Source organism: Phocoena phocoena, chromosome 7 (assembly GCF_963924675.1).
Source record: "Phocoena phocoena chromosome 7, mPhoPho1.1, whole genome shotgun sequence".
In the NCBI taxonomy this organism is placed as follows: domain Eukaryota; kingdom Metazoa; phylum Chordata; class Mammalia; order Artiodactyla; family Phocoenidae; genus Phocoena; species Phocoena phocoena.
In genome coordinates, this window is record NC_089225.1 from 94,048,066 (window position 1) to 94,075,375 (window position 27,310).

Here is a 27,310-nt window from a genome sequence, read left to right on the forward strand (position 1 = left end):
ATTGAGCTGCATGAGCTGCTTGTATATTTTGTTGATTAATCCTTTGTCAGTTCCTTCGTTTGCAAGTATTTTCTCCCATTCTGAGGGTTGTCTTCTGGTCTTGTTTATGGTTTCCTCTGCTGTGCAAAAGCTTTTGAGTTTCCTTATGTCCCATTTGTTTATTTTTGTTTTTATTTCCATTTCTCTAGGTGGTGGGTCGAAAAGGAACTTGCTGTGATTTATGTCATAAAGTGTTCTGCCTGTGTTTTCCTCTAAGAGTATTATACTGTCTGGCCTTACATTTAGGTCTTTAATCCATTTTGAGTTTATTTTTGTGTATGGCGTTAGGGAGTGTTCTAATTTCATTCTTTGACATGTACCTCTCCAGTTTTCCCAGCACCACTGATTGAAGAGGCTGTCTTTTCTGCATTGTATATTCTTGCCTCCTTTATCAAGGATAAGATGACCCTATGTGTGTGGGTTTATCTCTGGGCTTTTTATCCTGTTCCATTCATCTATATTTTTGTTTTTGTGCCAGTACCATACTGTCTTGATTACTGTAACTTGGTAGTATAGTCTGAAGTCCTGGAGCCTGATTCCTCCAGCTCTGTTTTTCTTTCTCAAGATTGCTTTGGCCATTCGGGGTCTTTTGTGTTTCCATACAAATTGTGAAATTTTTTGTTCTAGTTCTGTGAAAAATGCCATTGGTAGTTTGATAGGGACACTGAATCTGTAGATTGCTTTGGGGAGTATAGTCATGTTCACAATATTGATTCTTCCAATCCAAGAACATGGTATATCTCTCCATCTGTTTGTATTGTCTTTTTTTTTCTCTTTAAAAACTTTAGTGGGCTTCCCTGGTGGTGCAGTGGTTGAGAGTGCCTGCCGATGCAGGGGACACGGGTTCGTGCCCCGCTCTGGGAGGATCCCACATGCCGCGGAGCGGCTGGGTCCATGAGCCATGGCTGCTGAGCCTGCGCGTCCGGAGCCTGTGCTCCGCAACGGGAGAGGCCACAACAGTGAGAGGCCCACGTACTGCAAAAAAAAAAAAAAAAACTTCAGCAAAATTTATTTGCATACAGAGTGCTCATTAAACTTTTTTTAAATTTTTTTCACTAAAACAGTCCACACCCTTTGTTGACACTGGTTTCTGTTGTTCTAAGTACTTGAAAACAACAAATGGCATTTTCTTAATTAAGAGAATTTTTATTAACACAAGTTGCCTTTGCATGTACAGTCCAGTTTATTGAGGTTTTGTCCTGCGTAGGCTCAGAGTCGGAAGGTCTAATGTTCTGCCTTCTGGCAGGGAAGATGTTTGTATCATCTTTAATTTCTTTCATCAATGTCTTATAGTTTTCTGCATACAGGTCTTTTGTCTCCTTAGATAGGTTTATTCCTAGGTATTTTATTCTTTTTGTTGCAGTGGTAAATGGGATTGTTTCCTTAATTTCTCTTTCTGATTTTTCATTATTAGTGTATGAGAATGCAAGAGATTTCTGTGCATTAATTTTGTATCCTGCTACTTTACCAAATTCATTGATTAGCTCTAGTAGTTATCTGGTAGCATCTTTAGGATTCTCTATGTATAGTATCATGTCATCTGCAAACAGTGACAGTTTTACTTCTCGTTTTCCAATTTGGATTCCTTTTATTTCTTTTTCTTCTCTGATTGCTGTGGCTAAAACTTCCAAAACTATGTTAAATAATAGTGGTGAGAGTGGGCAACCTTGTCTTTTTCCTGATCTTAGAGGAAATGGGTTCAGTTTTTCACCACTGAAAATGATGTTGGCTGTGGGTTTGTCATATATGGCCTTTATTATGTTGAGGTAGTTTCCCTCTATACCTACTTTCTGGAGAGTTTTTATCACAAATGGGTGTTGAATTTTGTTGAAAGCTTTTTCTGCATCTATTGAGATGATCATATGGTTTTTCTCCTTCAATTTGTTAATATGGTGTATCACATTGATTTATTTGCATATACTGAAGAATCCTTGCATTCCTGGGATAAACCCCACTTGATCATGGTGGATGATCCTTTTAATGTGCTGTTGGATTCTGTTTGCTAGTATTTTGTTGAGAATTTTTACATCTGTGTTCATCAGTGATATTGGCCTGTAGTTTTCTTTTTTTTGTGACATCTTTGTCTGGTTTTGGTATCAGGGTGATGGTGACCTCGTAGGATGAGTTTGGGAGTGTTCCTCCCTCTGCTGTATTTTGGAAGAGTTTGAGAAGGATAGGTGTTAGCTCTTCTCTATATGTTTGATAGAATTCTCCTGTGAAGCCATCTGGTCCTGGGCTTTTGTTTGTTGGAGGATTTTTAATCACAGTTTCAATTTCAGTGCTTGTGATTGGTCTGTTTATATTTTCTGTTTCTTCCTGGTTCAGTCTTGGAAGGTTGTACTTTTCTAAGATTTTGTCCATTTCTTCCAGGTTGTCCATTTTATTGGCATATAGTTGCTTGAAGTAATCTCATGATCCTTTGTATTTCTGCAGTGTCAGTTGTTACTTCTTCATTTCTAATTCTATTGATTTGAGTCTTCTCCCTCTTTATCGGTGAGTCTGGCTAATGGTTTATCAATTTTGTTTATCTTCTCAAAGAACCAGTTTTAGTTTTATTGATCTTTGCTATCATTTCCTTCATTTCTTGTTCATTTATTTCTAATCTGATCTTTATGATTTCTTTCCTTCTGCTAACTTTTAGGGTTTTTTTGTTCTTCTTTCTCTAATTACTTTAGGTGTAGCGTTAGGTTGTTTGAGATGTTTCTTATTTCTTGAGGTAGGATTGTATTGCTATAAACTTCCCTCTTAGAACTGCTTTTGCTGCATCCCATAGGTTTTGGGTCATTGTGTTTTCATTGTCATTTGTTTCTAGGTATTTTTTGATTTCCTCTTTGATTTCTTCAGTGATCTCTTGGTTATTTAGTAGTGTATTGTTTAGCCTCCATGTGTTTGTATTTTTTACAGTTTTTTTTTCCTGTAATTTATGTCTAGTCTCATAGCAGTGTGGTCAGAAAAGATACTTGATACGATTTCAATTTTCTTAAATTTACCAAGGCTTGATTTGTGACCCAACATATGATCTGTCCTGGAGAATGTTCCATGAGCACTTGAGAAGAAAGGGTATTCTGTTGTTTTTGGATGGAATGTCCTATAAACATCAGTTAAGTCCCTCTTGTTTAATGTGTCATTTAAAGCTTGTGTTTCCTTATTTATTTTCATTTTTGGTGATCTGTCCATTGGTGAAAGTGGGGTATTAAAGTCCCCCACTGTTATCATGTTACTGTCGATTTCTCCTTTTATGGCTGTTAGCATTTGCCTTATGTATTAAGGTGCTCCTGTGTTGGGTGCATAAATATTTACAATTGTTGTATCTTCTTCTTGGATTTATCCCTTGATCATTATGCAGTGTTCTTCTTTGTTTCTTGTAACAGTGTTTATTTTAAAGTCTATTTTGTCTGATATGAGAATTGCTGCTCCAGCTTTCTTTTGATTTCCATTTGCATGGAATATCTTTTTCCATCCCTTCACTTTCAGTCTGTATGTGTCCCTAGATCTGAAGTGAGTCTCTTGTATACAGTATGTATATGGATCTTGTTTTTGTATCCATTGACCGTCTATGTCTTTTGGTTGGAGCATTTAATCCATTTACATTTAAGGTAATTATTGATATGTATGTTCCTATTACCATTTCTTAATTGTTTTGGGTTTGTTTTTGTAGGTCTTTTCCTTCTCTTGTGTTTCCTGCCTAGAGAAGTTCCTTTAGCATTTGTTGTAAAGCTGGTTTGGTTATGCTGAATTCTCTTAGCTTTTGCTTGTCTGTGAAGGTTTTAATTTTTCCATCACATCTGAATAAGATCCTTGCTGGGTAGAGTAATCTTGGTTGTAGGTTTTTCCCTTTCATCACTTTAAATAGGTCCTTCTACTCCCTTGTGGCTTGCAGAGTTTCTGCTGGAAGATCAGCTCTTAACCTTATGGGGATTCCCTTGTATGTTATTTGTTGCTTTTCCCTGCTGCTTTTAATATTTTTTCTTTGTATTTAACTTTTGATAGTTTGATTAGTATGTGTCTTGGCATGTTTCTCCTTGGATTTATCCTGTATGGGACTCTCTGTGCTTCCTGGACTTGATTGACTATTTCCCCTCCCATGTTAGGGAAGTTTTCAACTATCATCTCTTCAAATAGTTTCTCAGACCCTTTCTTTTTCTCCTGAGACCACTATAATTCAAGTGTTGGTGCATCTTATGTTGTCCCAGAGGTGTCTGGGACTGTCCTGAATTCTTTTCATTTTTTTTTCTTTATTCTGCTCTGCAGTAGTTATTTTTATCTTGCAGGTCACCTATCCGTTCTTCTGCCTCAGTTATTCTGCTATTGACTCCTTCTAGAGAATTTTTAATTTTATTTATTGTGTTGTTCATCATTGTTTTTCTTCTGGGTCCATGTTAAATGTTACTTGTATTTTCTTCATTCTATTTCCAAGCGTTTGGATCATGTTTACTGTCATTACTCTGAATTCTTTTTCTGGTAGACTGCCTATTTCCTCTTCATTTGTTTGGTCTCTTGGGTTTTTACCTTGCTCCTTCATCTGCTGTTTATTTCTCTGTCTTTTCATTTTGTTTAACTTACTGTGTTTGGGGGCTCCTTTTCACAGGCTGCAGGTTTGTAGTTCCCATTGTTTTTGGTGTCTGCCCCCAGTGGGTAAGGTTGGTTCAGTGGCTTGGGTAGGCTTCCTGGTGGAGGGAATTGGTGCCTGTGTTCTGTTGGGTGGGGCTGGATCTTATGTTTCTGGTGGGCAGGGCTGCGTCTGGTGGTGTGTTTTGGGGTGTCTGTGAACTTAATATGATTTTAGGCAGCCTTTCTGCTAATGGGTGAGGTTGTTTTCCTGTCTTACTAGTTGTTTGGCATGGGGCGTCCAGCGCTGGAGTTTGCTGGCCGCTGGGTGGAGCGGGGTCTTAGCATTGAGACAGAGATCTCTGGGAGAGCTCTGGTCGATTGATAATTACGTGGGGCTGGGAGGTCTCTGCTGGTCCAGTGTCCTGAACTCGGCTCTCCCACCTCAGAGGCTCAGGCCTGACACCAGACTGGAGCACCAAGACCCTGTCAGCCACACGGCTCAGAAGACAAGGGAGAAAAAAAGAAGGGAAAATCAATCAGTCAGTCAATCAATAAAATTTTTTTAATTATTAAAATAATAAAAAATAATTTAAATAAAGGAAGAGAGCAACCAAACCAATAAACAAATCCACCAGTGATAACAAGTGCTAAAAGCTAAACTAATGTAAACATAAAAATCAGAAACAAATCAGTTGCAGACAGAAAACCCAAGTCTGCAGTTGCTCCCAAAGTCCACCTCCTCAATTTGGGATGATTCGTTGTCTATTCAAGTATTCCACAGATGCAGCATACCTCAAGTTGACCGTGGAGATTTAATCCGCTGCTCCTGAGGCTGCTGGGAGAGATTTCCCTTTCTCTTCTTTGTTCGCACAGCTCCTGGGGTTCAGCTTTGGATTTGGCCCCGCCTCTGTGTGTAGGTCGCCTTCAGGCATCTTTTCCCATCCAGACAGGACGGTGTTAAAGCAGCGGCTGATTAGGGGCCTCTGGTTCACTCATGCTGGGGAGAGGGAGGGGTACAGTAGTTATAATTGGAATGCGGGGCGAGCCTGCGGCGGCAGAGGCCAGTGTGACATTGCACCAGCCTGAGGCACGCCGTCTGTTCTCCCGGGTAAGTTGTCCCTGGATCACGGGACCCTGGCAGTGGCGGGCTGCACAGGCTCCTGGGGGGTTGGGGGTGTGGATAGTGACCTATGCTTGCACACGGGATTCTTGGTGGCTGCAGAAGCAGCGTTAGTGTTTCATGCCCATCTCTGGGGTCTGAGCTGACAGCCGCGGCTCACACCCTTCTTTGGAGCTCGTTTAGGCGGTGCTCTGCCTTCTGTTGGCAGACGGAGAAGGAATCCCCTCTCCTCACGCACCACAAAACAACAGTTTCTTGCCTCTCTGGCAGGTGCAGACTTTTTCCCAGACTCCCACCCGGCTAGCTGTGGCGCACCAGCCCCCTTCAGGCTGTGTTCACGCCTCCAACCCCAGTCCTCTCCCTGGGATCCGACCTCTGAATCCTGAGCCTCAGCTCCCAGCCCCTACCTGTCCCAGCGGGTGAGCAGACAAGCCTCTCGGGCTGGTGAGAGCTGGTCGGCACCGATCCTCTGTGCGGGACTCTCTCCACTTTGCTCTCTGCACCCCTGTTGCTGCGCTCTCCTCCGTGGCTCCGAAGCTTCCCCCCACCACCCCCCGCCCCCCGTCTCTGCCAGTGAAGGGGCTTCCTAGTGTGTGGAAACCTTTCCTCCTTTACAGCTCCCTCCCACTGGTGCAGGTCCTGTCCCTATTCTTCTGTCTCTTTTTTTTTTTCTTTTGCCCTACCCAGGTACGTGGGGAGTTTCTTGCCTTTTGGGAGGTCTGAGGTCTTCTGCCAGCATTCAGTAGGTGTTCTGTAGGACCTGTTCCACATGTAGATGTATTTCTGATTTATTTGTGGGGAGGAGGGTGATCTCGCATCTTATTCCTCCACCGTCTTGAAGGTCCCCCTCGGAGAGTTGTTAACATGGCCTATCTGTATAAAGAAGTATCATTGCTAGGGTATATATAAATTGAATTCATTTTTTCTAAAACAAATACTTATTGAGTACTAACAATGTATCACGTGCTGGTGATACTATGAGCTCATTACCTGAAAGGACCCCTCCAGAGGAGTGAGAGGAGAAGAGAGAGATAAAACCAATAGGCACAATAGTGGTGGGTACAAAATACTGTGGGAATGAGAGGAAAGAGAGATTCTTGCAGGTGAGTGACTTCAGGAAGATTTCATTTAGGAATAAAGGCAATGTGTGATGTGCTGTGGGCATGCCAGGCAAAAGAAGTAGCACATGAAAAAGCAAGAAAACACAAAGAAGTGTGATGTATTTAGGGATCCACAAATAGTTCCATTTGGCTGGCGAATAGGCTCTATGGGAAAATGGTGGAAAAGGTAGCAGGTAGCAGACAGGTCATGAAGAGCCAGTAGTTTTTATTTTATCCTGTAGGCAGTGGGTAATCACTAAAGGATTTTGTCAGCAGGCGGGTGACATGATTTTTAGAAAATAGGTCTGATGGTGGCATGGGAAATGGACTAGAGACCAGTTAGGAAACCTGCAGTGGCCCCCAGGAAGGCTTGAATTAAAGCAGTGATGGAGAGTGGAGAGGAGAAAATTTAGAAGGTAAAGTAGATAGGACTTAAGGGACTGGATGGTGGTTGATGAGAAATAGGAATTGAAGATAACAGAATCCTAGCTTGGATGACAGGAAGGATGATGTCACCATTAATTATGATAAGGAATATAGAATGAACAGACAGAAAAGGTAATTCATGTATTCTTGCAAGTGTTAAATTTGAGTTATCTGTTGGCTGTCCCAGTGCAGACACTCAGTGGGAAGTTGGAAATAGGGGTGCAGAGCCCAGGAGAGCGTTCAGGACTAAATGTATAGATTTGAGTGTCCTCCTCCTTTAGGTAGAAACAGAAGTGAATGAGGTCACCTGGGAGAGTCTGTTGAGTGAGGAGGAGGGAGAATGAAGTCCTGAACACCACCGTGATTGGACAATTAGGGACAGACAGAAAAGCTGCCAGAAATGAAACAGTGTTCCTACCTCCACCCTCCCCAAAAGTTCAGAGAGACAGAAAGAACTAGAAGAGTGTTGGAAAGGAAAGAATCACAAATCAGACGTTGCACAGTGGTGAAGAGAGCTGAGCCTGGCAAAGGGCCTTTGGGGTTTGTAGTGAAGTCTGATGACTTTGAGGGCCCAGTTGGAGTAGAGTGATGGGGCGTTAGCCAGATTACAGTACCTGTAGGAGAAACCTTTACTGATGAAGGGAAGAGAGAGAGAGAGAGGATCCAGGAAGCTACAGGAGGATGTAGGACCCAGGAAGACTTTTTTTTTTTTCTTTTAAAATAGCTATAAATAAGAGTAAATGAACTGGGAGTAGGGGGCAGAAGGAGGGAGAGGTTAGTAATCAACTTGTTGGCAAGAGGTTAATTTAATTCTAATTTTGGAAAGAAATGCTGAAAAATATGTCTTTTGTCAAGTGTACAGTTAATACTCCCTTTTAAATAATTGATACTGGGTTGCTGAAATCAACATATTATTAACTTACGAGCTAGCCACGGTGGCCTGCAGTTTTTTCTCTAGTCTTTTTCAAATTGTAAAAATCACATCAAGGAAAACGGTTGCTTAAAGGAGAAATTAAGTAGTTTGAGGACTGAGATCTCAGCTTCTCAGCTACTAAAAAGTGTCACTTTCTCATAACCTTTTTTTTTAATGAATTGGAATTTTTTTGATTGAATTTTTATCCTACTTAGCTTTATCTAAAATGTGGCCTTTAAGAAAATATGAGAGGGTGATGCTTTAGAACATCTCTTGTGGGTCCCTTATTACTGACTTATGGGTGATGACACTATTTGAAAGAATTGCCTGGAATTCAGAGTTCTTTTCCCACAAATGTCACTTGGATATCAGAGATAGAATCTCCCAGAGTGTTTGCGAGGTAGTCTGCTATGTTGGGTGTTGGATTTCTGCTTACATATTTAGGGCTTTGTAAGCTGTTTTTGGTATTTTATTATTGTTTTTAATATAAATTTATTTATTTTTGGCTGCGTTGGGGTCTTCGATGCTGCACGCACGCTTTCTCTAGTTGCAGCGACCGGGGGCTACTCTCCGTTGTGGTGCGCTGGCTTCTCATTGCGGTGGCTTCTCTTGTTGCAGAGCACGGGCTCTAGGTGCACAGGCTTCAGTAGTTGTGGCACGTGGGCTTAGTAGTTGTGGCACATGGGCTTAGTTGCTCCGCGGCATGTGGGATCTTCCCAGACCAGGGCTCGAACCCATGTCCCCTGCACTGGCAGGCGGATTCTTAACCACTGCGCCACCAGGGAAGTCCTGTTTTGGGTATTTTAATAACTGACCTGAAGGTGAGCGCTGTGAATTGCAAATTATGTATTAGAAGGTTGGGGTAGATTCACAGGGTTTGGGATCTTTTTGGTTTCCCCTTTTGCTTTACATTAAACAGGCCTAATGTCATTGATGCTCCAGGGAAAGTCGAGTAATTATGGAAAAGGAAAGCAGGAGTCAGGCTCTGAAACAATGAATTTACTAGGAGAAGGAAGGCTTGGGGTTGGTCTCTTGAAATCGGGAGCAGAACATGAAATTTCTAGAGGAAATTGCTATTTAATACATACTTCAGGGTTTTCTGAATTTGTAGAACATTGACTCTTCGATGACATTTACTGTTTAAGCCCAAGTATCTTTATTTTTTTAGAACCGAGAAGTCTAGCTTCCATTTTTACAGGGTATGAAAACAATCCATGGAGTAGTTTAAATCATATACCTTGTGATATGAAACAGTAATTTTAAAATTGCAGGAGCTATTCAGCTCCATTTTTTTCTTTACAATTACTAACATATAAATTGTTCAAAGGTGGGAATAGGAGCCTTGTTCTCCAACCTAATTTTGGAATTATCCTCTAGCAAGGGGAGTAAAACATCAATGAATTGAGAGTTTCATTTTTTTTCTTTTTTTCTTAACGGTTATCTCATTTTTTGATTACATTCCTACACTCCTTTTAGAATACTTACTTTTCTGGGCAGATAACACTACTGCCAAGGCCTGGTAGTCTGAAAGCAGTGTCAGTGATTGAATGGGAGTGGCTTGCGGTCCGGATCTCCACCTGTGTAAGCAGTGGAGAACCTGCCCTGGCTTGATCTTGGCCCCACTCCTGGTGCTGCTTCCCGACACCTCTGTCACCTCTTCTGTAGAGTTCTGAGAAAGAGCGCTTTATTCACTCAGCCAGTACCTTTTGGGTGCTTATCATGTGTGGGGTGCTCTTTTCAGTACTTGGAATTCAGCAGTAGACAAGACAAACAAGATCTCTACTTTCAAGGGGTAAGTGGAGGTAACAAAAGATAAACTAAAAAATTGGTGAGATAATTTTAGATAATGATAAATACTATAAGAAATATAAGACAAGTTTAATGATAGAGAATGACAGGGTGGTAACATGGGGGTAAAGGGCTCCTTCATACGGTGTCAGGGAAATCCTCTCAGAAGAGATGATAATTTAGCAAAGAACAGAATGATTTTTTAAAAGGCCAGCTCTGTTGAGATGTAAGGGAAGGCAGAAGAGGCTGAGGGAGCATTAAGCACAGGACCCAAAGTCTGGAGTGAGCTGGCATGTGCATGAAGCAGAAGGAAACCAGTCTAACAGGGCGGCTGGGGTGAGCAAGGAGGAGGGAGGCATGCAGGGGCTGTGTTAGGGTTGACTTTAGGATATGGAAAGGAACTTGTTTTAAGATGACTTGAGCTACAGTAGAGCCGTGAAAATGGATGCAGGGAGACCAGTTAGGAGGGGATTGTGGTAGCCCACATGAGAGGTGATGGTGCCTGGACAAGAGTGGTATAGTGGAGATGGACGGAAGTGAGTAGATGGGTGGAGAATAGCCCAAGCTCGGCACTCGGGGGAGTTTTGGGACAGACCAGTAGTCTCATCTCTTCCACAGTGTTCATCCTGGGACTCACAGACCATGGGCACCTCCCCTTTAGCACCTGATTCATCCACCTTAGGTTGTCTTCTAAGGTTGTGCAAGAGAGAAAGCACAGCATGCTGAAGGGAGGTTAAAGGATTATAACCAAAAAGTTATCATCTGGGTTTCCCTGGTGGCGCAGTGGTTGAGAGTACGCCTGCCGATGCAGGGGACGTGGGTTCGTGCCCCGGTCCGGGAAGATCCCACATGCCGTGGAGCGGCTGGACCCGTGAGCCATGGCCGCTGAGCCTGCGCTTCCGGAGCCTGTGTTCCACAATGGGAGAGGCCACAACAGTGAGAGGCCCGCGTACCGCAAAAAAAAAAAAAAAAAAAAGTTATCATCGCAGATTGTCAGAGGCTTTTGGAATTGCATCTCAGGGAACCTCGTATATCCTCCAAGTAGTCAGAGCAGTGGCCTCTTTTTATGAGATGAGGCTCCTTTCCAGGATGGCTTCAGCTGACTGTGCTGCTAGGCTTAGATCTGTTTTACAGTTGCTTTTAGACGTTACCAACGTCCTGCTAACCAAGGCGGTTCTGGATCCACCCTCTTTACTGTCTTTTACACATGGTAGGAATCCCATAACCCTCCCAAATTAAAGAATGAGGATCCCTGATCAGAAGAGTGTAACGAAGCTGTGTGTGATGTCTACACCTGCATTTTAAAATCCTTATGCCTTTTCCACAGTGTCTGCTGCGCAGAGCTTTACATCCCCAGGAGCCTCTGCCCCCAATTCAGCAACACATTTTGAATATGCTGGATCCCCCCACTGAGGTGACAGCTAAATGTCAGGTTCCTGTCTCTAAAATAAAGACCCTTTTCCCTCTGACTGAAGTCCTCAAGAAAAAGGACCAAGTGACTGCTCAGGACATTTTCCCAGATAAGTGAGTACTCGATGGAGCTGTGTGTGATGCTGGAACACAAAGATTGGTTGTGGTCTTAGAGGGGCTGTGGCATTAAGGGTTGCAACCTGGGTTTGTGGAATCACAAAGGTGGGAGGAAGAAACCTTTTGCTATTTGAGCCTTGCATTGGAAATCCTGGTTTCTCACATCTGTCCACTGTAGATATATTTTATCCTTGTGCACCTAGAAATTAGAGCTACCTTTGGGGTTGTTGACTTTTTGATCAGCATCAGATTCTTGATGAATTATATATATAGGAAGACAAACAATCTTTGAATATCTGAGACTGAATTTTAACATTTTTAAAGTAAAGTGCTAAGGATGAGAGGAGAGGGGTGAAAGTCGTAAGGTTTTTCGTTTTGGAGGTAAGGTGCCAGGAGAATATCGGTGAGATTTTGGGAGGGAAAATGGGAAGGAGAATGAAAAACCTGGCCCTCTGTAGTTGTGCTGTTACTGTGTTGATGTGCTTGGTTATACCATTAGTGAGGTGTAGTTTAAGGATTGTAAAATGGTTTTCATATCCTTAGATCAAGCTCTCAGGTAGCTATTAAGTGTTTTTTCCCCACATCAAGTCTGTTTAGAATTATATCAGTTTCCATTCAAAGCAGAACAAAAACAAACCTTAAGAAGCTGTTCTTATCCAGAATTATTTGGGTGTATGACATTGATTTTACCAGGTTTTGGTTTTATTATTGGTGACTTTTCTCCCCAAATCAAAACGATTTACTCATTTCTTTAGGTTGCATTCCAAGATCCAGTTTTAGATCACAATTTTTTTCCTTTTTCTTTGAGTTCCTTCCTACGGCTGTGTCTGTATTGACAAAGTAAAGCTTGTATTTGTAAATACCCCATTGGACCAGTATTGAGTAATTTCCAGAAACCTTCACTTTACAGGATTCTGTAAATTGTTAATTTAGTGAATTATCTGCCAAGTTGAAAAGACAGGTTTGCATTTTCGGTGGCTTTTTAGAGGTTAATACCCCAAACTTTCTCAGAATTGGGGGAAAAAGAAAAAAAAAACAATCGTGGGATTGAAAGATTCTCTCATGTACATTTCTAACACATCCTGGAGGCTTTTCTGTTTCTTTTTAGTCTGTCACGGCTTCTTCTACATAGGAAGACTGTCACTAAAAATTCTGCTTTCCTCATCTACCTAGATCCCTCTGGATTCGTATCTTAGAGAACAGTTCAGTAAAATTCTGAGTCCTTTTCTTCCCATGACAGCCTTGCCTTAGTCTCTTCTGCAGTCATATGGCTGTTCCCTCTCTGTGTATTAAAGCTCCAGTTCATGATCTTGATTACCTTCTGGTATTGTGGGAAAGAAGTGGGCCATTTTCTCCTCCTCCTGTTGATTAAACTGTAAATTAGCTGGTTAAAAAAAAACATACCAGCTAGACCCAGAAGGCTGTTCTGTGATTTGATCCCTGCTGTGATTACACCTTCAGCCCTGTTCCCATCTCTCACTCTTTCAGGAAGCTTGAGCCTGCCAGGCTTCTTGTTCTCTGCCCCCATAATGGGTTTGGTTTGCCACACAGCCAAATTAGCTGTGGGGGGCCGGAGAATAACCTTGCACACACACACCTACGCACACCCCAATTCTCTACTCTTCCTTCTCAGAAGTCTTAGTTTTTAAGAACTGCAGAAATGACACATTTAACAAATATTTATTGAGCACCTCCTATATTCAAGAATGACTCAGTCCTTCTGCAGGGTTCTTACAGCCACTCAATTTTTGTGATAAGGCTCCAATCAGCTTTACAGGTGGTCTCCCTAAGGGAAAGAAAGATTGCTAACAACCAGCTGTGTTTTTGTGTATATTCAGCATCCCTGTGTCCAGGGTACATACTTCCAGTATACGGATGAGGGGCTGAGATTGGGGGGGAGGGGCAAATGTCTGTTCAGGAAGTGTCAGAGGCCAAGGAAAGACCTCTGAGCTAGGAGTCTCTAGTTTTCATTCCAGCTTTTTCACTCTTGATCTAATTTTGGTTAAATAATTTTACCTTTATGAGAGTTCCTTCATCTAAAAACAGGCTCATCGTAAGAGACATTATAACAGTAAAATCACAGATATTAAAGGACTTTAAACTATTTGGAGGGAAGGCAGTAGTCAAAACCCAGAGCAGTAATACTGTCATTATCAATAAAAACATTGACTATTTGAGAAGATCTACTATTCATGCTGAACCTGTTCAATCCCTAGTGTCGAAGTGATTTCTTCAGTTCAAGAGGGTAAAAGTACCATCTGACATTGCATTCCAAAAATGTACTGAATATTACTCTTATCACAGAAAAGCATTGCTTCCCTTAATGTTGCTGAACAACACCCTTGAAATGAAAGCATCATCTCTTGGACAGAACTTACATGAGAATAGGGACATCTGAGGTCTGATCCTGCCTATGGAACTAATATGTGATCTTGATTTCTTTTTATCTCTATATGCAAATAGTGTAAAGTTTTCTACTTTTTTCAAGTCCCCTAAGACCCCAGTCCCTACTTACTGTCAGAGACCAACCTCACCTGGTTTTACTGGCTAAGACTTCAGACTCCAGGGTCAAGACAGTGTGAGTTGGTCCCCTTGCTCTGCAGTGTGACCTTAGTTGCGAGTTGCTTATCCTCCCTAAGCCTCAGTTTCCTCATGGGTAAGTAGGGATAATAGGAATATCTGTCTCATAGAGTTGTCATGCAGGTTAGTTGAGTAATATATGCTGTTCACTGTTGTCACCCTAGAATGGCACAGTGCCGAACACATAGTAAGAATATAGTGTTTGTGAAGAGATGATTTACAAGATCCTAGTCCTGTCCCTAGCACATTTTCACCAACTACGGCAGTAGCGAGGATCATGCTGGTGACTTCACAGAGGAAACAGAGGCCAGTAGGTGGGAACGTCTCAGTTTTCTGGCCCATCTTACCTAAAAACATATCTGTATTGTATCTGCCTTTACTTCCTTTTTTCCTGCCTCAGTGGAAGAGGGTACCTCATCCTGTCCCAAGTTAATCCTTTCACCTATGTCCTGGGATGCTATATCTGTCCCATCTGGTACCTCAGTCCACTGATAATTTCTTTCTTCCTTCTGTATCTTCAGCTTCTCCCTGTGTACCAGCTCCTTTCCCTCCACACATTAACATTTTATTTCTTTCCTCTAAAAGAAAATGAAGTAACCCCCTCAGTTTCCTCTCTCTAATTACTCCCTGTTATCATCATCTTTCCTTCCATAGCCAGGCTTATTAGCAGAAGAGCCTATACTGCTTCTTTTCCTAGCACTCACTGGCTCAGCCTTCTGCCTGCACCACTGCCCTGAAACTGGTCTTCTAAAAGACACTAACTGTTGGATTTACTTAAGCATGGCAGTCCTTTTCTTTCTTTCTTCATTTTTTTTTTTTTTGCGGTATGCGGGCCTCTCACTGTTGCGGCCTCTCCCATTGCGGAGCGCAGGCTCAGCGGCCATGGCTCACGGGCCCAGCCGCTCCATGGCATGTGGGATCTTCCCGGACCGGGGCACGAACCCGTGTCCCCTGCATCGGCAGGCGGACTCTCAACCACTGCGCCACCAGGGAAGCCCCCTTTTCTTTCTTGACCTCTTTGTGGCACATGACATTGTCAGTTATCCATTCCCTCTTGAAACTCATATGTCTTCCTTAACTTCAGATTCTCCACATTTTCCTCTCTAAACCTTTGACAGGCTCCCTCTCAGATTCCTCTGGGGGCTGCTTTTCTTTCCCCACCAACCTTAAATGTTGATGTTTTGTAGGACTCCTCCTCTGAAAGAGCTGACATTTATTGGACACAGGTATGTATTATCTCTTTGCATCCTTTTGGCCATCTTATGAAGTAGATTCTTTTATTCACTTCATCTTAAAGCTGAGGACACTGAGGCTTAGAGGAGGTAAGAAACTTCCTCAGGATCACAGCTGGTTAAGCGATGGAGATGGATTTAAACGCAGGCAGTTTGACCCCAGAGCTTACCCTGTCAACGATTATGCCAGGTTGCACATCCTAAGACCTTTATTATCAATAATTCACATATGGGTCTCCAAAAATAACTAAAAATCTTGTCTATCCTAATATACTTCCATCTTATCCACTGGATCTTAAGTGTCTACAGATAACTCAAGGTCAGTATGTCCAGAAGTGACTTCATCACCTTCTTTCTCTTTCCACACTCCTTTCAACCCCCTCTTCATGCTGTGATTCTCTGTTTCAGTGAATGACACCTAATTTCCAGGGAGTCATCCCTTTTCTTCACTCCCCACACGTAACTGGCTTACCAAGTTGTATTAGGTTTACCTCAAGTTCACTCCTTTTGCTTCAGGTTAGTACAGTGGCTAAGAGCATTGATTTGGATCAAAACCCAAGTATTTCTTTTTAATAGTGGTTAAAATTGGCAAGTTGCTCTGTGCCAAGTTGTGATAACAAATACCTGCCTTTTAGGAGGCTGTTTAGGAGAGTGGTTAAAAGTCCAGTTGGCTGTGGACCCTTTACTGTGTGCTTTAGACAAGGTCAGGCCCTTTTGAGCCTTGGTTTGCTTAATTGTAAAGGGACAATAACAATAGCTGACTCGTGTGCTTGGCTTCGTGACTGATGGTGAGTTAGTTCTTACTAGCATCGCCCACTGCCGTTGCTTTTATGTAGGTTTCATTTTAGCCTGCTTTACTGAGATAACCCCTTGACTGATTCCCCTAATTCCAGTCTTAGCCCCTTCCCATCCATTCTGCATTCTTCTATCTGAGTGATTTTTTAAAAAACAAATCTGATCACATCACTCCCTTCCTTAAAATCCTTTAATGCAGTGATTCTTAATCTGTGTGTGTTTGTGTATGATGGACCCTTTGGATAATCTGATAAAAACTGTGAACCCTCTCCCCAGGAAAATGCCCTAACATAGTAAATTTTGCATGTAGTTTTAGGTGGTTCACAAATTCCTTGATGTCATCCTTGGATGCCTGATTAAAAATCTTTGCTTTCATGGCTTTCCATTACCTTCAGCTTAAGACCAAATTCTGTTACACAAATGAGAAAACCCAGATAAGCAGAAGGAAGAGAAATGTCTGTCCAGCTACCTGGAGAACCACTTTCTTTCCTCACAGTTTGTGTCTACAGTTTAGATATTTTCTATCATCATCTCTCACTACTTCCCAGCTTGCACTTCATGCCCCAGCCCAACACAGCTACCTGCTATCCTCTCAAAGGGATATGCTGCTTACCACAATATTTTGTTAATTGCCTGTTTATATATTTATCTTTTTAATTTGGCTGAACTTCTTGAAGGTGATGATTATTAACTTTTATATATTTAGAATCTAGAGCCTAATTTAGGGGTCCACACATAGTAAGTATTAGGTAAATGTGTGGCTAAATAAATGAATTACAAGATTTATACTCGGGCTTCCCTGGTGGCGCAGTGGTTGAGAGTCCGCCTGCCAATGCAGGGGACGCGGGTTCGTGCCCCGGTCCGGGAAGATCCCACATGCCGCAGAGCGGCTGGGCCCGTGAGCCGTGGCCGCTGAGCCTGCGCGTCCGGAGCCTGTGCTCTGCACCAGGAGAGGCCACAGCAGTGGGAGGCCCGCGTACCGCAAAAAAAAAAAAAAAAAAAGATTTATACTCTTATATGAAAGAATAGGAGAAGAGAAGAAATAACAACAAATTATCCAGGGTCCCAACATCTAAATGCAGCAACTGTTAACATTTCTGTGTCTGCTGTGACCTTGCATGGATAACGTGTACCTTCCAGAGCTCAGCTCCCTCATAGATAATTTGGGGATGAGAGTCATTGTGCTTTCCCACTTCAGATAGACATTATGAGTTTAATATATGTAAAATTCCTAATTAAATCCTGTTAAATGATTCAATCTTGAGATTATTAAACATATTAAATTTTCACTACTTTCTGCTATTTTCTGGACTTGCCTTTACCTGTGCAGTTCTGGCGAATTAGTATATATGTCTCCTTATTCTTCCTTCCCTAGAATCTTATTTGGGAGCGTTTAAGAAATTCTTCATGTGATTCAACCTTGATTTCTCTCGGAACTTAGCATAGTGCTTTGTATGTTTAATGCTTCTTAATACCACTATATAAGTTAATTTGTATTTTTGGAAGAGAATAGGTGAATAGTTGATATGGTACTTTTTGTTGTAGTGTTCTCCTGAGGAACAAACTGAAGATCAGATAGGACAGTAACTTACTAGACTCTAAAGTCTAGACATACAAAAATTAATACACAGTCAATACCTTCAAGAAGGTGTAAGATTCCAGGGCTAGCCAGTGGCAAAACTGAGACTAGAATCTGGGTCTTTTTCCTCCAAATCTTCAGCAGTACCATGTTGTCTTTCTCTTGGGAAGAACCGGCAAAGGTTAACTGAAGTGGCTGTGACTTTTTTTTTTTTAAAGAACTCAAATTCTGATAGAATTTTGTGCTGCCTCAGATTTGTGCATTTTCCCTCCATTTTTGCCACCAAGGCTTTGTGTGTTTATTTCTTATTCTCCTTGAAGGAAAGGGCTCTGAATGACTCACCCCTTATCTCTTCTTTACTTCTCAAAAGGAAGAAGGCAAGTGGTGAATGGGAAAGATGTCAAGTAATAAAACTTAATTCTTGTTTGTAAGGCCTAATGATTACTTTAGTTCTTTCATCTAGCTGTAAGAGGAGATTCATTATTGAAATATCATTGAATAAGCTAACTTAGGTCTTACTTTGCTTTATTTTTAGGATAACCTCTTCAAGCCTCACTATCTGAAAGTTGGGCTTTTGAATGAAAACATCACATTTAGAAATGGTTACTAATAGTACTCTTAGTTACTAATTTCCCTTCTCATTCAGCCATTTCTTTTTTTGTTTTTTTACATCTTTATTGGAGTATAATTGCTTTACAGTGGTGTGTTAGTTTCTGCTTTATAACAAAGTGAATCAGTTATACATATACATATGTTCCCATATCTTCAGCCATTTCTTGACAGCTGCTTTTGCCCCAGATTGATTATTTGTCTGGGAGAAGGATCTTCATGATCTCTTGTGTCCAGCAGCTTAAGTGAGATTATGGGCAGAGTCTTTGGATTTTTTTCTCCTTTGCAATTGACTTGACCTCCTTTTGACTTTAGGCAGGCTGTTAAAGCCAGCTTGTTACTTGAAGCAAGATGTTTGATATACTTCCTCCGAGTCATCTTTCCCTTATCACACAGATGCTTTTGGACTGTTAGCATATTGCCCAAGACAGAATTAGGTTTATGAAGGAACAGATTAAAAGTTTTCTTTTGAAAGTGGTTTTTTTAGTTTAAGACTTCTCTAAGAGCAAGCTCTTGCATGTTTGAGGATTGTCTAGTAAGTTTTGACAGCTGTAAGTAGAAGCTTATAAAGCTCTCACATACACGATGAAGAAGACAGGTTATTAGACACAAAGGTCTTCTATGTACATGGAAAGCTAATAGCTATCAATTCTCAGGCAGAAACTAGCAAATAATAACTGAAGGGTAAATGGGTTTCATACTGAAATGCTAAGTTTCCATTACCTATGCTTGCAGTTTCATCTTTTGAAAGGGCGTTGTGATGCAGCTGCTAATTCTGATTTCCCTACTGCTGGAAACAAAGCCAGGGCTGCTCCAGTCAGGCCGTCAGGGGTCCAGAGGGTGGGAAAGGGAGACAGCCGTGTGTAAAGGAGGACTAAGTGCAGCTGCTTATTTTTGAGTCTTGAAAAATAAATTTATACTTTTCACATTAGCAATTCTGGGTTTTGTATTGTTTGTTCAGTTTTAATGGGAGAGAAAAAAAAAAAAAACCAAACATTTATTTCTTTTCCAGCCATGAAGAGGGACCCATCTCTAAAAAACTGAAGACTGAGGGAGATGAAGCCCCCTTTAGTATTTCCAGCCTGGCTGAAGGCAGTGTCACGCGTGTAAGCAGAACTTGTCGGGTGTGCTCCCCTCTTTCAGGAAGGTTGGGGCTTGGGGAGATTGCATCAATTTTTGTTAGTCTTTTAACGTAGCACTTTCCTTGGTCCTTTCAACATATAAGCCATATATGTCCATCCCACACTTTTTCCTTTCTTCCTTTAATTATTGTCAGTGAATTACCTATAGAATTATTTATATTGATGTATAGTACATAGAGCACTATATAGTATATACAGCGTGAAACATCACTTTCGTAGAGTTTTTTTGGTAACTTCATTTTGCAGCTTTCTGTTTAGTCACAATGGTAGGATAAGTGGGGGGGGGGTTAATGATACGAGTCTTAATCTCCAAGTATGTAAGCTTTAAGAGTATAATTCTCTTTTTTCTAATATACAACTTCATAACAGTTTTCACTAGTTTAGGATTTCCCCAAACCAGGTATCCTTTGACACTTGAGATCTTCTTTATTTAATGGAATGGTTTTTGGAACTTGAACGTATTGCCTTGTTTTAAGTGGCATTATTTTGAATCAGTGGATCTTAAAAATTGTCCCTTACTACTAGCCAAATATACTAGGAAGGATAGCTAGCCCTAGGGCATACCTTTTCCCCACCTGAAAAAGTAATGCTCTCAGAAAAACAATGTCTGAAAAATGATTTGGATTTTATTTCAATGTCTTATAGTAAAGGAAAAAGCATCATGACCTTATTTATTCCGGGAGCTTTTCTGACTGCTCTATACCAGAGTGGACTGGAAACTTTCGTACATTTTGTACCAACATTTCCCAGCCATTGTAGAATCCCATTGTCTTCTCCCCCTCGAGCCGAACTTAAGCCCTATTAAGGTTGGGATCGGAAGGTAAAAGACATAGGTATGGTCAGAAAGTGCCGTATAGTGTGGCAGAGATTTTCTTCTTTGAAACTTTCCCATCTAGCACTGATTTGCTTTTACTCTGGGGGACATGTTTAGTTTGGGCATGTTTGAATAGTCTACCAAAACTTCAATGCCAAAGGGTCAGCAGCAGCCCCCAGGAAGGACAGTTCAGTGAATTAAGCATCAGGCTATTATTTCTCGTGTCATCTTAGTGGAACAAAGGTATTCTGAACTGACCCTGCACTGCAGAATCCTCCCGTTCCTAATTGGTTGGGTGTCAGGATGGACAGGCAGTCTGCCACATAAAGCCTTCAAACTGGGCCGCCTGGTGCCTTGGGTGCCTTGGGTCATACTTCTGACCCCTCCGGAAAGAAGTCAGTTTGCATGAGGAGAGGTAAGTGAAAATACGGACAGAGGACAGCCCTTTGACCACAGGAATCCACTAGCTTTTAACAGATCCGTAGAAATGAAAATGAACAGAAAAGGGCCTTCACTTTGTCTTTGCCTCTATTTTATGAGAACACACTTATTACATTAAGCTGTCTTGTCTTGCCTGGGTGCTGCCAAAAAGAGAAGTGACCTGCAGTTTCATTGTCTGTGGGTGTGTTCTAGGTTGGAAGTGTGAATCCTGCTGAAAACTTCCGTGTTCTAGTGAGGCAGAAGAAGACCAGCTTTGAGGAAGGTAAGAGATGTGCCGTAGGCTTTGCAGTGAAGGAAAAGTGGTTAATTAGGTTAACTGATTTAAGTCTAGACTAGTAAGTGTCACCTTTGGTCATAATGCCTTATATAGCAGTTTTCTTTCCTGGCGGATCTTTGTGACTGTCCCTTGTTAGTAAGCTCACCGAGATAACAGCACGAGCACAGGAGGGTAAACTCAGCACAGGTCTGCTAAACAGAGACAAGCTAATTTGTAGGTCTCCCTGTTAAGAAAACTGGGGGCCAGAATCTTGGAGCTTTAAGTTCCACTTCAGTGAAATCCTTTGGGAATAAAACGTTTTTGTGTCATATCTTCCTATTTTCTGAGACATATAATTTTTGTTCTCTCCTAAGAGTTTCAGCCCCTTGACAGTAATCTCGGAAAGACCTTACTGCTGCCCTTAGATTTGATCCTTCTGAAATTGACCCTGTCCTCACATTTTTCTTTTCAGATATAACCTAGAATTCCATTTAGGCTTGAGCTGATATTAAAACAGCTTTGAGGGATGGATAGAGGGTCTCAGACTGACATTCATTCACTTGATTGCATTCAGGTTCCTGTTCATTCACCTTTAATGAATGGCAGCTGGCAATTGTAATCCTGCAGGTTTGTGTGTAACAGTATTGCATTCATTATTGCTACCCAGGGTCAGGACTGCGAGCTGCCTTCTCTGAGTGTTTATGTTCATGTGTGCACAGAACCTTCTCTTCCAACTTCTTGGCATTTTGGGGGAAATGAGTCCTAAATGCCTAGAAACACTACAGCTTTTTAATCATCTATAGTACCTAGCGTAGGTCTAGGGGCCTTACCGCTTAGAGTGTGAGAATCCTAGCAAGATGCCTAGACTTCCTGTGCTGTTGCCCAAAGGCAGTTATAACCAGCTGAGAGCATATAATCTGCCAGGCCAAATCTTGTTGGTGGGAACACAGAGGCCAAGCCCATGAGAATTTCCTGAGGAAGACCAGCTCCATCCTCATGGTAATCTGCATTCTTTTAAGTGGGGTGTGTACGTTTTGTGTTCTGAGAATGGGGAAGAGCTTTTTGCCCTGTTAAAGACTGAAGTATAGAAGAAAACCTTGAGTTTTAACATAAAACAAAACTACATCTAAATAGAAAGAGGAAATCTAAAATTAAAGTGACAGCTTCCAGAAAGATTGGGGGAAACAGTACTTCAGAATTTCTCTCCTTCTAAAACTGGGTTACTCAAAGGAGGCTTTCACAGCATTGAACCTGTCTTGTCTCTTAGGCTGCATATTGTGACTGTGTGTTTGGAAGGGGGCAGAAACACCGCTGTGACAAGTCAACAGACTCGGTCATCTATCATGGTTGTTGTGTTTTTGAAGACAGATTGAGGCCTTCTTATCTTGTGATGATATGTTATGTATTACATCAGCCAAAGTCAAAGGTCGTCCCTTTGGAAGTAATTGGTCTTCCTGGTTGGTGTAGGTGTGATCTCTTCAGGGACCTAATGTAGCATCATCACCATTATAAAGGCAGCCTACTAGTTAGTTCAGGTCATTGTGCTGGCATCTACTCTTTGTCTCGGTTATTCCACATAGCGGTCCTGCAGAGTCACGTGAGCAAGTGGAGAAAATAGTAGAGCTCCAACAGCTGGTGTCAGAATTTTCTGAAAAAGAAAGTTATGTTTATTGGGATAATACTTTGATAAGTCTTTGGGGTAGAGACTGAGTCCGTGTCCCCAGGCTTGGTTGTCGGCCATTGCTGGGGTTCAGAGGAGGAGGAAGCTGCTAGCACCGTAGAAGTGGAAAAACTGGAGCTAGTTTCAGGAGGGAAGCGGGTGAGGAGAACAGGTAAGAGGGAGAGGAAGTGAATGTATTTATGTAAGGGCACAGCGTTCTGCAGTACGTTCCCAGCTCATGACTGCAGATACTCGGTGTCGGTAAAACTCTGGAATGCTTGGCTGGAATGCTCCATCTGGGGAAACTGGTGAGGAGGCAGTTTGGGGTCTGAAAGTCCTTCAGGCAGAGCAGAGAAAGCTCCTGAGAGCACCAGAGGCCAGAGTCTAAAGAGGTCATGAGAGTAAATTCCTGAGAATTTGCCTACATCTTAGGAAAACAGTGTTTCTCCTAGACTAATTGGGGATTTAAAGCAGTCTTGTGAAAATAACAAGGGCAAGTGGCCCCTCGATGGCATATAGATTATAATAGGTATTATTATTCCCATTTTATAGGTGGAAAAACTGTAAAACTGGAAGAAATGAACTTCCCCTCCAAATCACACAGGGATTCAAATCCATGTCTCCTTTGAATACTGGATTTTTCTACCTAGCAGTACTATTTCTCCTGATTCCTAATGCCTTCCTTTCCTACACGCTTCTTTGTTTAAACATTATAAGGTCAAGCATCTCAAACCTTGTGCCCATAGATAGGATTTTTGATGAGTAGACGGTTCTTTTCTGTTGAACGTGATTGCATGCTGGCACGTTGTAGTGCTGTGATGGTGGATGTCCCTCTGTACCTCCATCTGGGACTTATCAGTCAGAGATCTCCAGTGACCTCACAAAAGCAGACTTTCTGCAGAGCTGCAAGAAAATGGGATGCCCACTTGTTAGCAACTAGTTCTGTTTCATGATCCTAAATTGGCTTCCCTTTTTTGCTTCAAGCTCCAGAAATTTTGTTTCTTCATTACTTTTCTACCTTTGTTCTTCTACTTGTATAACTCTTTGCTAAGCTCTTTGTGAGCCAGGACTCACCTTGCAAGCCCAAAGTACCCCTCCAGACTTAAAGCTGCCTCCCTGGTATTGGTCTTCTAGAGGCAGAAGCCCTTCTCTTCTCTCTAGTGTATCTGTTTTTTAAATTCAGTTGCCAAAAGCATGATTAATATTAGATAGTTTTACCCTTAGTTAGAACTTGGCCCTTTCACCTATTGTTACAAACTAAAATATGGGTGTAATTCCTTTTTACCTGTACTAGTAGCAGAGTCATACTGAGAGTATGACCCTATCCCCTTGACATCAGCAGTAGGCAGCTACACATTTTCTTATCTAGTTTTTGGTATGAGGGATGTTTCTTGTCCTACGATTATTGGCATAGAGTAGATAACACTAAACCCCAGGAATGTGTTCTTTCTGGCTGTTGATGCTTCTGTAAGATGTCTTTGATTCTCAGGTGCTCTTCTTTTTCTGGTCCCTTTCTTTCTCCCTCACTACCCACCCACTCTTCTATTACTACAGTTTTAAAATAGAAAATTCTTGACCACAGCTGTATGTATAATAATCATCGCTCAGTTGTGAAAGTGGGGTTGTTTCCCTCACATAGTATTCGTAAGCACATCAGCACCATCATCTGTGATGTCTGTTGTGTGTAGTTGTGGATTATCGGAGAGCCTGAGTCCACAGAGTTCTCAGAGACTCCTCAGCAGTGACAGGGTGGCAGAGCTCTGTTCCACCAAGCTGAATTCACAGGAGCCTGATTGGTTGAAAAAACAACCTGTCAGGAAAAGGCGTCCTAAGTAGAAGTGGTATGGACTCCTATTTGGGGTCTGTTATTTAACATTAGATTCATGTGCCGTGAGTGTAATGTGCGCACGTCCATTTGATAGGTGATGATGACTTTATTCTGTGGCTACTGAGATATTTCATTTTTCTCACATCTCTTTCCTCTCTCTCACTTTGTTTGGATCACATCTCATCCTCAAGTCTGCTGCCTTTGTTCTCTAACCTATCTTATTCTCATACATCAAACAACATCCTTTCAATTTTAAAGGACATTTCTTAAAATTCACTTCTGCGAGATCTCCCAAAATTAGGCAGAACGTTACTACCACAATTAGTAATAAAGTTATATTATTCAGCAAAGTCAAATAGATAATTTTTTTCAACTCTGTGGGTAGAGCAGTTTACTTACACGCATTATATGATTTTCTGCCATGAATCAAGCCTAACTTGTGGATTCTCAAGAGTTGGGATCTAGGAGAAATTTCGTGTGTGTGTGTGTGTGTGTGTGTGTGTGTGTGTGTGTGTTATGTATTTTCTTTTTTTAATGGTGTATTAATCCTGGCTATGGATTATGTAACCTATTATAGCTCTTTCCAGATAAACATAAGAAGATAAAAATATGGCCTTTATTATTTTGCGCAGAGCTGGTAAATTTAAGAAAAATAACCTCCGTTAAATACCTTGAACGTCTTGAAAGAAGGATACTAAATACAAACAGAACTAAAATTTTAAGTATCTTTAGCTGTATAAAAGTTTTGTTTTGTTTTTTAACAATTTGACATACTTTCTTAGTCCTTTCCCAAAATAGCAGTGATCCATCTAATCACAAGAGAGAAAATACATGAGTACATATTCTAGAGGTTTAGTCTATCCTTTTATATTTTTTATTAACTATCTTACTTGTTCTTCACTGGCTTTCTTTTTAACCTGTCTAGTTTTAAATTGTTAAACTCCAGAACTTGATGATCCAGGCTTATTTTACACCTCACTTATCAATGACAAGTAGTCTCATTTGAAAACAAAAATCAGTTTATTTGGAATTGTAAAGGATAACTACTAAAAGGGTATGTTATTATTTGACATGGTAATTGTGTATCAGTGACCCTTAGGGTCTTGTTCATCTTCTGTGTGGCATGGATTGAGGCCCAGAATAGCTGAGATGACTTTCCACGGATTATTGCAAATATGTGGATCAGATTCCAGAGAGCCAGTTCTTGGCCTCTTGTGGCTTAAACATCTTCATTGGTTGCTTACATTTCATTAGACAGCACAGCACTGCTCTGAAGTTTACATTTTAATATAATAAAACTCATTAACCAAATAATTAAAATGAAATCATTGAAATGAAGACAAAAAATAAAAAAGACATAACATAGAAATCAAAGACCGTCATATACACACAACCACTTTATAAGTAAGTGTTTTCAGTTTTCACAATTCTCCCTAAAAGGCGTCTGTCCATTCTTACTCAGCTTCTAGCATCTTTTCAAATTCCTGTCAATCTGTAGATCAGAATATCTCTAATTACAGAGTATGGCTCTTGTAAAATGTAGCCTGGCTGTCTGTTAAAAAAAGAGCGTACAAATCCTGTTTGCTATAGGTAAGCTCTCTGTGAGCACCAAGATTTCTTCCTGAGAGCATTAAAGGACGTCTGTATGTGATACACGACAGCATTTTCATTCTCCCAGTGTTTTGTTTTCTCATGCCAGGTGGTAAAGTTGCTTGCCTTAAACCTGCTGAGTATTTTTTTCCCTTTTTAGGTTAAAAGTAAAAAGAATATTTTTCCCTCTGGCTGAAAATTTGGAACTCATATGAATGCTTTCCCTGTGTCAGAACAGCTAGAAGAACAGAGTCCATTCAAGCCTGCATTTAACGTAGTGACCCACTGGCTTGCTTTGTTGACCCGCGCCAGCTGCTGGAAACACGGAATTAAATGATGGGTGCTTTGGAGAAAAGGGTGTGTTACCCACCTTGCTTTTGGAGTTCACCCTTGCAGGAAGTGCTAATGAGAATGATTTGTGAAGCAAAAAGCTGTTGAAGTACTTACGCACGGCAATTTGGTTTTTTCTTTATTGCCTATAAATTCATGGTGCATTCATGGTGCATGGTAGATCACTGTCATGCAGGGCATTGCACTTGGTTCTCCTTGAATTGGAGAATTGTCTTCACGATTGTTTCTTAAGCCCAGCTGGTTGATAAAGGAAACTGATTTCAGGTTGTGCTGATGTGCAAACTGCTTTCATCAATGACTTAAAGTGACTGCTTGTGGCAAACAGCAGAAGCTCTTAACCAATTAAGATGTTTAGGAAAGGATGTTAGGCTTTTGTTAAAATAGTAACTAATGGGCTGAAATGTGTTAAGAGGAACCTAGAAACAGCTTGGAGTCCCATTTAAAGGCAATAAAAGTATTTTGGTCCCCTCCCCCTTTCAAATTATAAGCGCAGGGCAAAAAGTATGCTTACACAGAAAGAAGTGGCAAGTGTAATTTAGTACACTTAGTCCTGTCTGTTCCCATGTCTACATAAAATTTTTAAAATGGCATACTAGTTTCTTTGGTCAGAAAAGGGAGAGAAGTTTGGTTCAGATATAGAACACAGTTTCAGCAGGGCTTGAGAATATTATTAGTGTAGATGTCCTTAGACATAAATTAACTTTTTTTTTTGTAGTTTCTTATGGACAGTTGCAGAAAAATCTTTAGTTAATAGTTATGATTAAAGACTCTGCTGTGGATTGAATTGTGTTCCCCCCAAAATTCATATATTAAAGCCCTGACTCCTCATGTGATGGTATTTTGAGATGGGGCCTTTGGGAGGTCATTAGGTTTAGATGAGGTCATGAGGGTGGAGCCCTCATGATGGGATTAGTGCCCTTATAAAAAGAGACACCAGAGTTTGCACTCTCCTCCTTCTTGCTCTTTTTT

The 27,310-nt window shown here is 41.2% G+C and overlaps 1 protein-coding gene across 1 annotated transcript in view; it reads left to right on the forward strand.

Annotated features, from left to right (window-relative positions):
- XRCC5 (X-ray repair cross complementing 5) overlaps positions 1 to 27,310 on the forward strand; it is a 99,371-nt gene that overhangs the window by 36,363 nt on the left and 35,698 nt on the right. The window contains exons 14-16 of the mRNA XM_065880459.1: positions 11,265 to 11,461; positions 19,272 to 19,365; positions 20,849 to 20,918. Coding sequence (XP_065736531.1) covers positions 11,265 to 11,461; positions 19,272 to 19,365; positions 20,849 to 20,918 — 361 coding nt within the window. The remainder of the gene's footprint in view (positions 1 to 11,264; positions 11,462 to 19,271; positions 19,366 to 20,848; positions 20,919 to 27,310) is intronic.